General features: G+C 38.9%; 3 protein-coding genes across 3 annotated transcripts; all 3 read left to right on the top strand.

Moving 5' to 3' along the window:
* Window positions 1–5,490: 5,490 nt before the first annotated feature.
* Window positions 5,491–5,925, top strand: LOC145288262 (uncharacterized). The gene has a single exon (XM_080136300.1). The coding sequence runs from the start codon at window positions 5,491–5,493 to the stop codon at window positions 5,923–5,925; it is 435 nt and encodes a 144-aa protein (XP_079992426.1).
* Window positions 5,926–7,327: 1,402 nt separating this feature from the next.
* Window positions 7,328–14,922, top strand: LOC145288261 (uncharacterized). Its single transcript, XM_080136299.1, has 2 exons — window positions 7,328–7,479; window positions 7,797–14,922. Exons 1-2 carry the CDS (start codon window positions 7,328–7,330, stop codon window positions 8,737–8,739), a joined length of 1,095 nt encoding a protein of 364 aa, XP_079992425.1. The 3' UTR covers window positions 8,740–14,922.
* On the top strand, window positions 12,888–13,703 carry LOC145288260 (uncharacterized). Its single transcript, XM_080136298.1, has one exon. It carries the CDS (start codon window positions 12,888–12,890, stop codon window positions 13,701–13,703), a length of 816 nt encoding a protein of 271 aa, XP_079992424.1.
* Window positions 14,923–15,221: the final 299 nt, after the last annotated feature.

Raw genomic sequence — 15,221 nt, 5'->3', positions numbered from 1 at the left:
ACGACACATGAATGAAAAGGTATGTTAAGAAATGCATGTACACAAACACACACCCACGAAGACATGAACAATAAGATTAGAAACTAGACGATCACGTACACGAATCTCCTTCTTGACACTATTCCCTTTATGATACAATCTCCTTTATGACACCCCACTATATAACACATCAACAATACAAGTATTCACAGAGGTGAACATAAAGGAAATCAACATACCGATATGGAAATCAAAAACAAAACTGATTACTTCCGAAACCTGGAAGGAAATTACTACTGGCCACTGAAGGAGAGCCTCAGAATATATGAGGTTTGGTGCGAACATCATAGATTAAACCAACAGACGATAGCTAAAGAACTCTTCGATGTTTGCCACAAAATGTTACCCAAAATAAATGCATTTTATCTACAAGGACCGGCAAACGCAGGGGAAACATAATCAGTTCTATCCGTGAGGGCATAGTCAACTACGGACAAATGCGATGCAGAGACCAAGACGCTTTCACATTCACGAACTGTGTAGACAGAGCACTAATCTACACCGACGAAATGCAATTTTATTCACACAAAGTCGACCAGGCGAAAGTCATATTAGGAGGAACCACGCATGTGAACGTAAAGAATAATCCTGAAAGATTAATGAGACGAACACTCTGCCTGAGCATGTCAAACACAGACCCGTGGTTGACTATACCTGGAGAAGAACCAAATTTAAAAGCACGAATGCATTACCATAAACTCAAAAATCCAATGCCCAAACTAAAATACTGGGGTATCAAAAAAACTCAGTCCATGAATGTGGATCATTGTAAGGAAAAGCGTACCAAATAGGAATGCTGAAACCCTCCTTCTACTAATAAGAAAATACATTCTGTCGCAGACCACAGTCGTATCAGACTGTTAGTGGGCTTACAGCAAAGTGGGAGGAGAGGGTATATCACCATTTACTGGTGAACCACAGCCTAACTTTGTAGATCCTGTAACACAGACAACAAATATAACAGAAAATACTTAATCTTATGTCAATTTTAATAAGTGAAAAAGATGATCACATTTTTTCTTTATGATTGAAAAATTTAAACATCAACCAGCCCTAAATAAACTGGCTCAACCAGAGAGTATTGGCCTCTCACAATCCAGAGGTGGTAACAACTTTGAGATAGCGATAAAAGTCATGCTTGGCTATGACATGCCATATGAAGTTAACAGAGCATGTCAGTCTCATCTCTACTGGCTTGGTGGTCTATTTGGCATTGGCAACTCATGCAAGCGGACCGAAGAGGAGATAGATACTCTGGCCGAGCAAATATAACTGGCCATATGTGCCATTCTGGACCAGTCGGTCCCAGACGGTGGACCAATTCAGGCATTGCTGGCAGACGTCTTGGGTGAAGCCCTTCTTGATCGAGACATACAGGCGGACATGTTGAAGTCTAACCCCGTTAAGCTAAGCGAGGCCGTGGACCTTGCCCAGAATAGTGATTGGGTATGGAGCTGTATAAGGAGGTTGTGGATAGAATTGATAGAGAAGTTCCCAGGATCATGTAGAAATTTAATTTTTATCTTAACGTAGGTTTAAAAAGATTTTATAATAGGAGACAGATAGTGACGGATGAAGAAAGGAAATAAGTTTTAAGTAAGAAGAGAAAACCGTACAGTGAGCTCAAAAAAAAAGAAAAAAGAAGACACTTTAAGAAGTAACACACGGTTGAAGAAAAAGGAAAGAACACTGAAAATTTGAAAAAAAAAAAATAAGACTTTTAAAGAAAAAGGAGGGGAAAGAGAAAGGAGAAATTGAAGAGCAAACTATTTTTTTTTCCTCCTCTTCCGTTGCCTGCTAGAGCGCGTGACGATCCACAACAATGGAGAAGAGAGAGACAAAGTCAGAGAGAGAAAGAGAAGCTGCTGCTGATGACATGTATATATGTGTATGAAGAACGGGACACGGGACAGTTCGCTTGGTAATACTAAAGCGAACGTCCGCTTTAATATTTTATTGCTACGATGCAACGCGCAAGAAGATGGTGCTTTACCATTTTCAAGGAGGGAGAAGAAGAAAGAGATTGGAAAAACATATTCGGTGGAAACCCTATCAATTACATGATAGTAGGAGAAGAGACTTGTCCAACTACTCAAAGGATACATTATCAAGGATATGTACGATTCAATAACAGAATGTACTTCTCAAAACTAAAACGGATGGTACCAACGGCACATCTGGAGATCGCGAGAGGAACAGAAAGAGAAAACAAAAGATACTGTTCGAAAGAAGGAAAAATTATACACGAGGAGGGCGAATGTGAATCTAGCAACACTGACGAAAAAGGAGGGAGTAAAGTGGAAGAAAAAATACACGAGATCGTCGAAAATGGATACAAAAATCCAATGAGATATGTTAGATACAGATCCATGTTAAGCGTATATACAACACACAAGGCGGGCATAGACGTCTTAATAGCAGACAAAATAAATGAAAAAATGATAAAGAAATAAGCGCTATGTTTGAAAAAACAATATGGAAACCTTGGCAATTTCGACTCATTCAAGAAGTGCAAAGAAAACCAGATGATAGAAAAATTATCTGGTATTATGACGATGAGGGGAACAAAGGGAAAACATTCCTCTGTGAATACTTACGTTCCAAAGGAGCAAAAGTATTAATGAACGGAAAAACGGCAGATATCGCGTACATATATAACGGAGAAAAAATAGTCTTATTTGATTATACCAGATCAATGGAAACATATGTTAATTACGGACTACTCGAGGGAATAAAAAATGGATACCTAGTATCTACAAAATACATGGGCTGCACAAAAAGTTTCGAGAAACCACATGTTATCGTCATGGCTAATTTTAGACCAGACTATAATAAACTCTCATTAGATAGATGGGACGTAAGAATAATAACACCAGAGCAGTCGACCTAGACGAGAGTACCCAAAATGGCCGACCAGGACTGAGATATGACACGTGACCGGATGTAATGGAAGAAATATCTCATGTATTTAATTTAAGCCGTCGTTTCGTATCTTACAACATCGTATCTTACAACATATACAACAAATACTTTATTGTAAATTTTTCTTTAATAATCTATATTTAATAAATATTTATATAAAATTATCAGAAAAAAGCCAAATTTGAATGACTCCAGTTAACACGACGATCAACAACTTTGAAATATTTGGCAATAATGTGGAGGAGACCCCCACAACCCCCCTTTCTTCTCTTCCTTTAAATTCTGGGGGAGCGAAAGTCAGTTTTGGACCGGGACCACTCAGCTCCAAGAAAAAATGGAATGGAACGACTACATCCTCAACGATATCAAGGACGGCAAAAAATTTACACCGTACACTTGGATCTATCACTGGGAATAGGAACATGAAATCGAAATTACAACAAAAAAAAACGCATTACACATAACAGGACCGTCCAATTCCGGGAAATCGTACATCCTACGGAGTATCCGAAACGGGTTAATGAACGCCGGCAGAATGCGTTGTCAAGCCAGTGACAACTTCACGTTCGGCAGCTGCTTGGACAAAAGCCTCATCTTCACTGAGGAGATGTGGTTCACGCTGCAAAACGTAAAGAAAGCTAAATTTATCCTGGAAGGGATTAACACCTATGTTAACGTCAAGCATCAGAGTGAACGTATCCTGAAATGAACACCCAGTCTATCAACAAGCAACGACGACCCATGGCGTCATGTAGCTAACGAACGCCAGGCCATGGAAAATCGTATGTTCCTTTATCGTACAAGACATGCTATGGAAGAACTAAAAGGATGGGCAAGTCTCGAAACATATACACACATACGAACACAAAAACTATGTGTGTAAACAACACGGACAACCTATCAACTGTCCGATACCGCCTAACGAAGACACTGAGACATTACCGTTTACGGATATTGTCTTAGAGGCGATGATGATGCAGACAAACTCCCTGAATGCATCACCTGACAGCCCTGACAAGTTAACGATCATCATTAGCGAATGCACTAAAGATGAAAATCTTCAGTAATGAAAAGCTTTTTACCGGGGACCAGACTGTTAACAATGATCGCAACTACCCGCAACAATGTCACGCCAGTCATGAGGACCAAAAACCTGGTCACGGTAATGGCCTTTGGTTTCATGGCCTTATACAGAAAGTGTTTTCTGCACTTTTTTCAACATTATGAAAAGATTGAGGCCAAGGACTATTACAGCCTAATCTGATACTGTGTCCTCCCACTTTTGAAGGCTAATTACCCAGAGAACAACTACGTCTTCATCCAGGACTCTACACCGTGTCATAAGGCTACCCAAGTCCAAAATTTCTCTGCCAACAGCTTTGCAAAGTTTTTGCCAACCTCCTTCTGGCCATCCTGTTCACCTCATCTAAATGTCCTTGATTATTCTGTTTGGATCGTTGTGGACGCAGAGACCTGCAAGACTCCTCACAGCAGTGTTGAAGCCTTGAAGCAGTCCATCATGAGAACCTGGAAAAATATGCCGGAAGACTACCTTGTCAAGTCCTGCAAGGCGCTGTGTGGAGGCAGTGATTGATGTAGAAGGCGGACACTTCGAATAGTTACTATTCCAACCTTCCTGAATGATATTTGTTTAAAAAATATATGCCGATTTTGTCTATCAGTTGCGATGCTTGTTTTATTTCCATCTTTGATAATTCTAAATTCCGATTCCGCACCCTGCAGAAACAAGTCTTCAAAAGCGACAGAATGGTAAATTTACGACGGGTTTAAATGTCTGGCGAGTTTTCAGCGGCCTCAAAACAAACAAAAAAAAAAAAAAAAAAAAAAAAAAAAAGGCTTGAATGGTCGGTGTTCTGTTACAGCTGAAAGTAACATTTAACTATTTTCTTTGTGTTTGGGAAAATCAATCAATAATCGAATTTAGTAAAGACGAAGAATTTACTTTTCTTCGTATCACGACATATTCAAATCCTCTTGCGCAATGGTGTTCTCCCTCATGGTTAGAAAGCGCAGAAAGAGTGCTGAAACTTATTTTTCAATTTACATGATGGCGATAAGGTAAACAATATTTTGTTCTATGCTTACAACGGTTAATTTTTTAAACAAAAAATACTATTTAGCACAAAATAATTCGCTTGGTAATAGTGACCATCCTCAAATAATTCTCTGGAATTTGTAATGCTAAACCTGGATTCCACCATGAACAGTTGCGTCAAAAGGAGGACGTGTTCACCCATAATATTAACCAATACTAATACAAAAGATCTAATAATATTAACCAATACTAACTAATACAAAAGATCTACGAGGCGTGGTGCAACCACCACAACATACAGGGGTTGGACAAAATAATGGAAACACCTGACATTTTGACTTGAAATTTTCTAATATGATTTGAACAATTAAAAAATGAAATATTTTTGTGTGTTTTATTTTATGATGCTTTCTAGTGAAGCTAGTATTTAAAATAGCTGTTTCTTTTTACAGGTATTATCATAATATACAGAAATGGGAGACCTTTCGGATTTTCAAAGAGGACAAATTGTTGGAGCTCGTATGGCAGGCGCTAGTGTAACAGAAACTGCTCAAATGCTTAGTGTTTCAAGAAGTACCGTATCAAAAGTGATGACTGCTTTTAAAAAAGAAGGGAAAACTTCCTCGGCCAAGCAAAATTCTGGTAGGAAGAGAAAGCAGTCTGAAAGAGACCGTCGAGCTTTAAACCGAACTGTGGGAGTAGATCGCAAGACTACTGCCCCTAAAATCACTCCTCAACTCAATGAGCACCTGCAGAACCCAGTTTCTACAAAAACAGTTCACAGGGAGCTGCACATGGCTGGATTCCATGGAAGAGCTGCAATCAGAAAACCTCTTCTGTCAAAAACCAAGGTTTCAAAACGCCTAGAGTGGTGTAGAAACCTCCAGAAATGGTCAATAGAACAGTAGAAAAATGATCTTCTCTGACGAATCCTCTTTTACATTATTTCCGACATCTGGCCGTGTGTACGTTTGGAGACAACCCAAAGAAGCTTATGATCCAACTTGCCTTCTCCCAACCGTCAAGCATAGCGGTGGTTCTGTGATGATCTGGGGAGCCATTTCTCGGAAATCTGCAGGGCCAATGATCTCCCTTCATGGAAGAATTAACAGCCACGACTATTTGAGAATTTTGACTGACCAAGTCCATCCTATGGTTAGGGAACTGTTTCCTGATGGAGATGCCTTTTTCCAAGATGATAATGCCCCAATTCATACAGCTAGAATTGTTAAACAATGGCACGATGAGCACTCTGATGAACTAGAACATCTTATCTGGCCAGCACAATCCCCAGACCTCAACATTATCGAGCCTTTATGGCGGATTTTAGAGGTTCAACTAAGAAGTAGATTTCCACCGCCATCGTCTTTAAAAGAACTGGAGGCTGTTCTAACGGAAGAATGGCCAAAAATTCCTTTGAAAACCATTCAGAATTTGTATGAATCAATACCTAGAAGAATTAATGCTGTACTTGCTTCAAAAGGTGGACCTACACCATATTAAAATAAATTTCTTTGATTTTTCAAGGTGTTTCCATTATTTTCTCCAACCCCTGTAGATCCCCTACAAGTCGAACAAAGTTTGAGGTATGCCACCAGATTCGGCTGAAGGTAAATAGACTACACATCACAGGGCCAAAAACAGTGGAAAGAGCCAAGTGCTGCGCTGCATAAAGAATGGCCTCATAAACTGCGGACGTATGAGGTGCTAAGCGTCTAATAACTTTACGTTCGGAAGCTGCGTAGATAAATCTCTATTATTTACAGAAGAAATGTGGTTCACACCACAAAATATCGAGGAAACGAAATGCATACTGGAAGGTGCAGAGACGTATGTGAACGTTAAACACCAAGAGGAACGCATTCTTAAGCACACACTATGTCTGAGCACTTTGAAGGACAATCCTTGGCGCCACATAATGGCAGAAAGAGATGCCATGCAGAATCGAGTATTCAATAACAAAACTTGTCAACCGATGGAGGCCCTGTGACAATGGGGAGTTGTAGAACTGAACCCACTCATGTGGCTGACGGTATGTTAAGAACATATAGAAAACCACGCAGCCATCAGATACATTACTGACAACGGCCATGAACCATCCGCAGCGGAAAAATACACATCCGATGAAATGGACTACCTAAGTCCACACAAAAAACACAGACTGCAATCGGCCAGATGATCACTGATCCAGGATTTGTAGGGGCTGAAAACATACAAAAAAAAAACGCCCTACACATAACGGGTCCATCAAACTCAGGCAAATCATATATCCTCAGAAGCATCCGCAACAGCCTGATGAACGCAGGGCGAATGCGCTGCCAGGCAAGTGACAATTTCACATTCGACAGCTGCGTGGATAAAAGCCGCATCTTCAGAGGAAATGTGATTCACACCGCAGAACGTCGAGGAGGCAAAGTGTATCCTGGAAGGCATGGATACGTACGTCAACGTAAAACACCAGAGTGAGAGGATACTGAAGCGAACTCCATGCCTGTTGACAAGCAACGTCGACACGTAGCTAACGAGAGGCCATGGAAAACAGAATGTTCCTAATGAATGCTTTGAGAATTTTATTTTTAAATAAAAAATAAAACAGAAAAAATTGTAAAATTTATTTTAAAACGAATTTAAGATTTTTTCCAATATTTGTGAATTTGAGCGGTTTATTTGAATTCAGCAGACGACTTTTTGGAGCTTTCTCATTTGCCGTTTTGTGTCACGTGATGTAAACAAAAGAAAAACAGTTTTCGTTTTAAGCTAAATTAACAAATTTTATCAGATTGGAAAATATTTCTGAACTGAAAGGTTCGGATTTTTTTCTGCTCTCCGGAGAAAATATCGAAACCCTTTTAAAATGTTTTCTTCGTTGGCAAATAAAAAAATTGTTGGACTGTACAATAAGAAAATACACCAACTTATCAAGAGAGAATGACTTGAAGAAATTCAGGCACTTGTGTGATGAGGTGTTTACTTTCTATAAAGTCCAGTCAGACAATCCTCCTGTTGATATTGAAACAAAGACTAGCCAAGGGAATGAATGCAGCCCAACACCGTCCACTTCTTCAACTCCATTAGCTGTACCAATTCCTGCTACACCAACAACCTCCTCCGAGAGAACATCAAGAAAGCCGTTAACACCAAGGTGCAAATTAATGAAGAAGAGACTTGATTTTGTTTCTAAATCAAAGCAGGTTATGCAACAAAAATACAAGACATCTATGCAAGGACTGAAAGCTAATATCGAGTCAACACATGGGATGAAGGTCAAATACTCGAACCAGGACTTAATGAGGAAAAAGACAGTGATCTCTAAACAGAGGGCGATTATCACTTTGTTGAGGAAGGATCTCAAAAAATTTTTAAAAAATGCAAATATAGAAGCCTTCCAACGACTTGAGCATGAACTCAGGAAGCAAAAGAACAAATACAGTCAGTTAAACAGTGGAAAGCGAGAGAGTCAGGTGGACAGTGTCACTAATGCTGACAAGGATGTTGTGACTGTCCTTGAAAATAAACTGAAAGAAAAAGATGTTATAATATCGGAGTTAGAGAATGACAAGTTCATTCTAGAGGAACAGGTGGATAATCAAACAAAATTTATTCAAAAGGAAGGGAAGACTTTTTCACTGGACATAAGAATGTTTGTGTACGACTGCATTTTGAACAATGTTCCAACTATAAATGTTCCTAACTTGATAAAAAGCTTCCTAGGTAGGTGTTGATATAGCATAGAAAATATACCACGTAGATCGACTGTAGAGATGATGGTAAGGGAGTTGGGGGCCATTTCAGACTTTCAGGTTGCTGAGTATATTTTAAGCAATGAAAACCTTACATTATGCTTTGATGCCACTACTCAGGAAGGTGTCCATGTCAATGAGATGCATATAACATCACCTTCCAATTGTCATATCTATTGATCATCTGCCTGGCGGTACAGCTGAAGACTATGAAAACCATGTTTTATATTCTATCAATCGTATGGTTAATGCTTATTGTCAGTTTTTTTCATTGTGATTTTGAGACAACCAGGAAGAGTGTGGTTTCAAGGATCAGTAATACTCTCACTGATAGGGTGGTTGTCAACTTCGCTACAATTTCCCGTCTAGAGGAGACATGGAATGTATCTTTAAATAAACTGAATTGTCATTTACATCCATTGGAAAGTATTGCCAGTGGGACACGTTCTGCACTTAAAGCTGTTGAAACTGATAAGGGCCATTTGTTAGGAAATGATTGTGTAGCTGGCAACATTGTATTGGCCATCAATAAATTCAGATATAAGGACAGTAAGGGAGATCCAAAGGGATTTATCTCATTTTTAGAGAAGTCTGGCTTACCAAAGGGGTTTCTGCCAAGATATAGAGGAAACAGATTACATATATTATTTGACATTTCTCAAAAATTAGTAGTTCATTATGAAACATTCTCAGAATTTTTCTCTACAGGCACAGTTTCATGTGGTGGATTACAGTCTGCCATCCTCAAAGACTTCACCTCTCCAGTAGGCGTCTTAGAATTGCAGGTTTTAGGCTTGATAGGAAAATTTTTGTCAGGGCTGTGGATGTCAAAATTTTATACTTCCTCTACATCTCAAACTGTTGGACATGTAGAGGGTATATCGGTTGTTAAAAGTGTAGTAGAGCGTATAAAAAATTTAGTTGATAGACCACTGGAGTTACTGGAAATGACTGTAAACTTTTTCAATGAGGATTTAGATACTGATGTTACTTAAGATGATGATGCCTTTCTATTCTCTTCTATGATGACACAGTGCCTCTCTCAAATTGTTGTAGTTTTGGAAAGACAGTACAAACGCTATTTCAATATATCTGTAACTGAAGAACTGAAGAAGGAAACTGAATCAGCAAGGTGTCATAATATTGACGCAGAGGAAGTAATGGGAATGTTTTTTGCAGCAAAAGATCGAGCCCCTAATGCTACACCGAGTTTTATATCCTCAAAGATCAGGGCTAAGAAAAATAAGATTGGCTCATATCTTGACTCACTTGAACGTGTAAAAAGAGAAAGATTGATAATGTTATCGGTAGGTTTGGCAAGAAATCAACGCAAGGTAGGAAGGAAAAGGAGCGTAGAAATCAAAGAAGAAATTTGATGGCGGATATCTAAAAAGATGCAGAAAAGACTTATGACAGAAATAAGCTAGAAATGAGGTTAAAAAGTGAAGAGTTTGTTCTTAGGAAAGAGTTTTGTGAATTAGATGATAATATATTGAGTAACGTTGAGGATATATTGTCAGGGAAAGTTGTGGGGAAGTTAGTTTGTCATATTTGGTATGATGAAGAGACAGGTGATAAGACTTGGTACAATGGAAAAATTGACAAGTTGAAGAAAAAGGCTGGTGGAACATATGTTGTTAGTTACTGGGCTGAGAATGAGAGTTCAGATGATGCAATTGATTTTGATTTGAACAAGTATGCTCTGGCAGCTGATATGCTATGTGAAGACCTTACTATGTCATAAATGGGCAAAATTTTAAATGCTTATTCACATTTTAAAAGTATTCTATGTATTGTGATGGAGACAATCTTACTATAATAGTCAATTTTGTCAGTGTAACCATTACCAATATTTAAGAGCCAAGTCAGGGTGACGATTTCCGAGTAATTGTAGCAAGTACCAATGCCAAATCAATATTCGTATTATAATAAAAATCAGTCAATTACTTTGAATCTTTGTTTGTGTTTTCTGTTCTTATTAAGAATTTCAAAAGCTTTCTAGTGGTACCTTACTTTTTAAGATCTGCCAAAAATTAAGAAAGTTATGATAGTTTAAACTGGACGAATATAGAACTAGGTCACAGATCTCCATTGACTTAACTGTGTAATTAGAGACAGAAAATCTCCTCATATTTCCGTAATTAAAAATTCCATTATTTCCTTATTATTTGTCATAGAACAATAATCTATACATCATTCGAAAGCTTTTTAAATGCACTTTAATGTGGTATTAGAAAATGTGATGAATTATTTTTGAAAATTTTTGTCACATCCCTACAAATGTACATTTATAATATGATTCAGAGAATACAGAAGCAACCAACTGAAATTTAAAAAAAATTACACTTAAAAACATTCAGTATAATGCTTTTGCATTACTACCAGAAAATATTTTATTTTCTATGGTAAAATCAGATGAACTTGAAGTAAGAGAAGAGGGAATTAAAAGAATTTTGACCATTAGGTAAGTTAATATTTCTTCATACAAAACTGGTTGAATTACTTACACTAATTTATTGCGACATTTTAAAGAGTACATTTAATTTCATACAAATCTTATCAACACGGTATAAATTGCATTTGGCGAGAACCCACCAACCATGTAACTGATTGCTACTTCTGCATGGTAAACACAGCAGGTGTGACCAAGAAAAACAGACATAAAATCGTATATCTGAACATTTCCTCAGTTATTCGGCCTGCTCCGCACTCTGAAGTTCCTGTTCCAGTTTTCAAAGGTTTGCCTTCATTAAACGATAAAGACATTGGACATGACATGGACGAGGAAGACAGTTGTGACAATGAATTACCAGAAACTGAGTGGGAACAACCCGACGAATGTTCTTCAGAAACTGAATCTCCCCCCCCGTCCCCAAGCCTCTTCACCAGACTGAACTGAATGACTTAGTTCGGGATTTAGGTCTTTCAAAGAAAGCAGCTGAGCTTTTGGCATCAAGATTACAAGGCAAAAATCTTGTTCACACTGTTAAAGTATCATATTACAGAAAGCGTGACCAGCTTTTTGTGACCTTCTTTTCAGAAGACAGACAGTTTGTTTACTGCCATGATAGCCCAGGTTTTCTCAAAGAACTGGGTGTTCCTCACTATGATCCAACTGAATGGCGGCTCTTTTTAGACAGTTCTAAGCGCAGTCTCAAGTGTGTTCTTTTGTATAATGGCAATGTTTACGGGGCAGTGCCTGTCGGTCATTCAGTTCATCTGCGGGAAGACTATGATGACATCAGAATGGTCATGAACTTCTTAATATATCGTGAGCACAACTGGATCATTTGTGTAGACTTGACAATGGTAAACTTCCTTCTTGGTCAACAGAAAGGTTTCACCAAGTTTCCATTGTCACCTCTGCATGTGGGACAGTCGAGCACAAGACAGACACTGCGTCCAACATGAAGATGATTGATTTTACAGGATTGGAGAGAAATGTCGGATGTTAAACATACGGCAAGGGGATTCATTTACACATATTTGACACAATGACAGAAACAGGCAACACACGACTGTCAAACAATTCCTCAACTTATGACTCCAAATTGACCACCACCTTCGCTTGAAAGTGACAAAACTGATATTGTTACGAACAGTGATTCAACTGGAACAAGTAATCTTCTATGCAACAAAACACTAGAGGGCGATAATAAACTGGAACATGAACGATGCGACAAGTACGAGGAACTGAAATATTGACATGCTAAACTACTAAACGAGCTCGAGGTGAGTGACGCACTTTCCTGGAACTAATTATTGTGGTCCTTTTACTACAGATTTAAATGCATTAGACGCATGCTGTCGAACGCATGACTTAGACTATGATACTGAGAAAAGTAACGCGGACACAGATTATAAATTTATTGGGCACTTTTTACTGAGTGTGAACCCAAGCAAAATTTTTTTTTTTGCTTAAGTACGCATGCGCGCAATCGTAAGTCTGCGGCCAAAAAAAAAAGTCAAATACACATTGAACACATTGACCTCAACAGCGATTTTATCTCTCGGAACTCGCCAAATAAGTCTGCGGCCAAAAAAAAAGTCAAATACACATTGAACACATTGACCTCAACAGCGATTTTATCTCTCGGAACTTTTAAAAAGTTTATTTCACATTTCAAAAAATGCTCACACAACTCTTTGAGTGGACGAAAGATTTTGACTCCGCTGATACTTTCCTCAAAGAGAGGAAAATCCTTGCAGAAAAAATGGTATGCAGTGTTTGTCAACAGCAGATGTCTCTTATCAAAAATCGCGACACTAAAGTTTTCCGATGCAAAGCCCATAAGAACCAGAAGGCATCGATAAAAAAGGGTTCATTTTTGCAAGACTCCAAAATAACATTGCAAGAATTCATCCGAATTGCATATGTCTGGTCTAGACAGATAACTGGTGTTGTCGCCTCTGACATGTGCGAGGTAAGCGGGAAGACCATTTGTTCATGGTACCAGTATTTACGTGACGCCACAAGCCATCATATGGTGATGAACCCATACCAAATAGGTGGACCTGGCCACGTGGTACAAATTGATGAGTCTTTGATCTGTAAACGGAAATATAACCGCGGTAGAGTACCAGAGCAAAGGTGGGTTTTCGGTGGGTGGGATACAGAGGATAAAATCGGATTTTTGGTTTTTGTCAGTGATCGCTCCTCCGACACCTTGATACCACTGATAAAAAAATACATAAAACCAGGAACTACCATACATTCTGACAGTTGGAGAGCATATACTCCAATTGACCAGATAAATCTCCACCCCAGGTACATCCACAAACAAGTGAACCATTCGCAACACTTCGTCGATCCAGTATCAGGCGTGCACACCAACAAGGTGGAATGTTTTTGGAAGAACGCAAAAACGAAATTCAAAACAATGATGGGGGTGCACTCCAGTACAGTGGAGTCCCATTTGGACGAATTTTTATGGAGGGAGGTTTAAGGAAAAAGTGGCAAAGACGCTTTTGACAATGTGTTGCTGCATATATCGCAGTGGTATATTGTTTAAAATAAAATTTGACTTGTAAAAATTTCATTTCACATTTCTTTCACTTTTTGGATAAAAAAAAATCTCAACTTGTTGGTACATCTAAAGAAAATCGCTGTTGAGGTCAATGTGTTCAATGTGTATTTGACTTTTTTTTTGGCCGCAGACTTACGATTGCGCGCATGCGTACTTAAGCAAAAAAAAAATTTTTGCTTGGGTCCACACTCAGTAAAAAGTGCCATTTATTGTTTACCAGGATACAGCCCGCATAAGAACGGCCTCGGGAAACGCCGATGGGTCTAAGGTCTGGAGTGCAATTATGACACGCACGAAAGTAGAATCCACTGTTCCGGGTTACGAATTTCTAGGACCAGGTACAGACCCTAAAAAATTTAAATACACACCAAAAAACAAACTAGACCTAGCAGCAAAACTTCACGACATCGCCTACGGCGACCCAAATAAATCTACGGAGGAGGCAGATGCAGAATTCATAAAAAATAGCGAGGGTACTGGATTCGTCGGAGGTCTCGCTCGCTATTAAACCCAAACACGCACTTGGACTGGACAAGTATTTCAGAAATAATCCCGCCGTGGGTGCTGCTGATAGCACTGACGGTATACCTAGGCCGCAAATGGACGAAAGTACTAGTGATGAGACTTCGGAATCGGGATCTAACGGATATGAGGAGATCCACATCGGCCCGCACCTGCAAACAGCTACGGGGAACATCCAGAGAACATATAGTCAAAAGAACATTCAGGAACCTAATTAGAACCAGCAACATGAACGACTGCAAAGCAACATTCCACAAATACGAGTCAAACAGAAAGTATGAAAACGTAGGAGATTACGCTTGGGCACAACCGGTATCAAAAGACTACATAGTACCATACTTACATGGGTACGACAAAACCAATGGGAGGCAATGATGAATACAGCAACAGCATACAGAGTGAAAAGCATCGGCTTCGAATTAGACAATGTCATCCGCGGAGAATTCCTCACAAAGAACAACAAGGAGGTATTCGTGCAAAATCCTCAACCTTGGTTCCAAATATACATAGACAAAGGCCAATACATCGGATACGGAAACCTAGAGGGACTAACCAGCATACCCAACAACACATTTCAGGACAAAAAGCCATCTGTAGGACTAGCAGAGATGCCGCATCATACAGGGTGTCCGTAAAGTTACTATACAGTCTTATTGTTTTATTGTATTATATTTGTATTAATAGTTAATATTTATTTTTTTTACAGGTTTATTTAATCAAGCATGCCACGCAAACTAACTTTGGAAGAGCGCAAATTTATTTTGAAGCGATATTGGAAAACAGAAAACGCACAGGATGTAATTCGTGATTGGAATCATTATTTTAATACAGATCCTCCAACACGTTTGGCTATTTATAAACTTCGAGACAAATTAGATGATACTGGCTCAGTTGCTGATGCTCCGCGTTCTGGTC

This window comes from Euprymna scolopes, chromosome 11 (assembly GCF_053919585.1).
Source record: "Euprymna scolopes isolate OS-2025 chromosome 11, ASM5391958v1, whole genome shotgun sequence".
NCBI lineage: Eukaryota > Metazoa > Mollusca > Cephalopoda > Sepiida > Sepiolidae > Euprymna > Euprymna scolopes.
The sequence above is the reverse complement of the archived record's forward strand: the minus strand, read 5'-3'. Positions and strand labels throughout refer to the sequence as shown.